The sequence below is a fragment of the Phoenix dactylifera genome, chromosome 1 (assembly GCF_051530095.1).
Source record: "Phoenix dactylifera cultivar Ajwa chromosome 1, Ajwa_hap1_PhDact_Kaust_v1.1, whole genome shotgun sequence".
Taxonomy (NCBI): Eukaryota; Viridiplantae; Streptophyta; class Magnoliopsida; order Arecales; family Arecaceae; genus Phoenix; species Phoenix dactylifera.
In genome coordinates, this window is record NC_143190.1 from 68,664,698 (window position 1) to 68,666,735 (window position 2,038).

General features: G+C 40.5%; 1 protein-coding gene across 1 annotated transcript; it reads right to left on the reverse strand.

The window, feature by feature from the left end:
- Nucleotides 1-478: 478 nt before the first annotated feature.
- Nucleotides 479-1,330, reverse strand: LOC120104794 (uncharacterized). Its single transcript, XM_039116557.2, has 2 exons — nucleotides 1,198-1,330; nucleotides 479-1,101 (listed from the first exon to the last, which is right to left on the reverse strand). The coding sequence occupies exons 1-2, from the start codon at nucleotides 1,213-1,215 to the stop codon at nucleotides 658-660; spliced, it is 462 nt and encodes a 153-aa protein (XP_038972485.1). The 5' UTR covers nucleotides 1,216-1,330; the 3' UTR covers nucleotides 479-657.
- Nucleotides 1,331-2,038: the final 708 nt, after the last annotated feature.

A 2,038-nucleotide genomic window follows, 5' to 3' on the forward strand; every position in this document is an offset into this window, starting at 1 on the left:
CAGTCAAAAATAAAATAAAATCAGATAACAGACATCCTACCATGACTTAATGATGTTAAAACGGTTCTAATGCACATATAATGGCTGCTGTGACATAATATATCATAACCTAAGAGAGGTGCCCTGACTCTATTATGAGTACTCTTTCAATACTATAGCAGCAACTACTAATCACCAATGCCTGACTGAAGGTAAGAAAGAATGTCAAGTAAAGGTCTCTTGGGAGGGGACGTTCACATTCCTAAAGGGCATTATCAGGCTTATGTATAGAGTTAAATGTAATCACTCGCTCATAGAGGCTGATATGTTCAAAAAGAAAACAGCAATTGCCTACTAGATGATCTTAAACAAAACAGTCTTGCTTAAAAGTTAAAATCGCCAAGTAAAGACATATACAACCTTAGGATTTCAATTCCAAATGTTGTGTTATTATCTATGTACTGACAATTAATATTTAATTGAGAGTAGAACGAATGAATTCTTAGAAACTAGCATCATTTATAAGCATTATGAGCATAAAAGTTGATACAAATAATTCCGTAACAGCACAACTATAATATATTTATTAAAAAAATAAATAGAGCAAAACCCAAGGGAGTAGTCTATCGAAGAATACCACTTCGGACGTACACCGCGGAGCACTGGCTTCGTCGCCCTTCAGTCGGACTCTTGTAGCCCGCCCAACAAGACCGACCCCACGAAGAGCCCGGCGGCGCCGATCAAGAGGGCGGCGACGACGACGACCTGCGCGGCCACGAGCGCGGCGGAGTCGTCGGGGATAAGGACAACGGCGGCGACGGCAGCGAGCAAGAGCGGCAGCGACACCGAGGCGAGGACGGAGGGGGAGACACCGGCGGCCCGCTCGAGGAAGCTGAGGAGGCCGAGCTCCTCTGCCTTGGAGAAGAACCCGAGCTTCTCGATGGAGGAGAGCGTGAAGCCGAGTTGCTCGGCCTTGGAGAGGAGGCCAGGCTTCTCAACGCCGCTGAGGACCTTGCGCTCCTCAAGCTTCTTGACCACGTCCACGCTCACCTCCTCACTGCCCTCCACGAAGAGCCCCGCCCCGTACCACTGCTTCGCCCAATTCTCGTCGTACCTATTCACCTGGAATCCAAAATGGGATTAGGGTTAGTAACTTACGGTATAAGAGATCAGAAATTGGCCCGTTCGAGAAGCTTGAGGGGTGGGCAAGAAAGATGCCTTCTTTCTGGAGGCCATGGCGAGGATCTTGAGGGGGTTGTGGATTAAAATGGTTATTCTGGTTGCTCATGAACCTAATCTTGAGTGAAACTTGACTATGTCCAACATCAACAATGGGGTTGCAGAAAAAAAGCAAAAATTGCTTATCTTTTTGCATATTTGAGATTTTATCGACCCTCAATAATAATGAACTAGTTTGGAAAATTTTTGGATGCATTTCTCCTGTCGGTATACTCTATATGGTAACTATATATTGTAAGTTCAACACACGTATATGTATTCGATATTAAAAATCCTTATTAGAAATATACATACATATATATATATATATATATATATATATATATATATATATATATATATATATATATATATATATATACACATACATACATATATTACACGCATATAAATATTTCAAAAAAAAATAAAACTAAGTATCTCCTCAACAAAAAGTGAAATGAGCTTTTTGTGCACAACCTCAAATATAAAAGGGGACATAATGATGCACATTTTTGATGGAATAACTACTGGGACTAAATGGTTCCAATTGGATGTTGGATGCTAAAGCATGACAGTGATTAGAAAGACAAAAAACGCTTGAAAGGCATCATAAATTGTATTGAAATTCTAAATCTAGATATATATATATATTTTTAATTATACAAAGCCTTATTACAACAAGGGAGTCCATTCAAACTCTAATTAGAGTCGGACTAATATTTTCTTATTTGGGGTGCGGGGAGGGCTCCATTGATTACTGGTTACCGCGTGGAGGACGACCATCCTTGTGGTTTTTTTTTTTTTGGTACTTTTCTTACAAGTTCAGTCGATCCAGAAT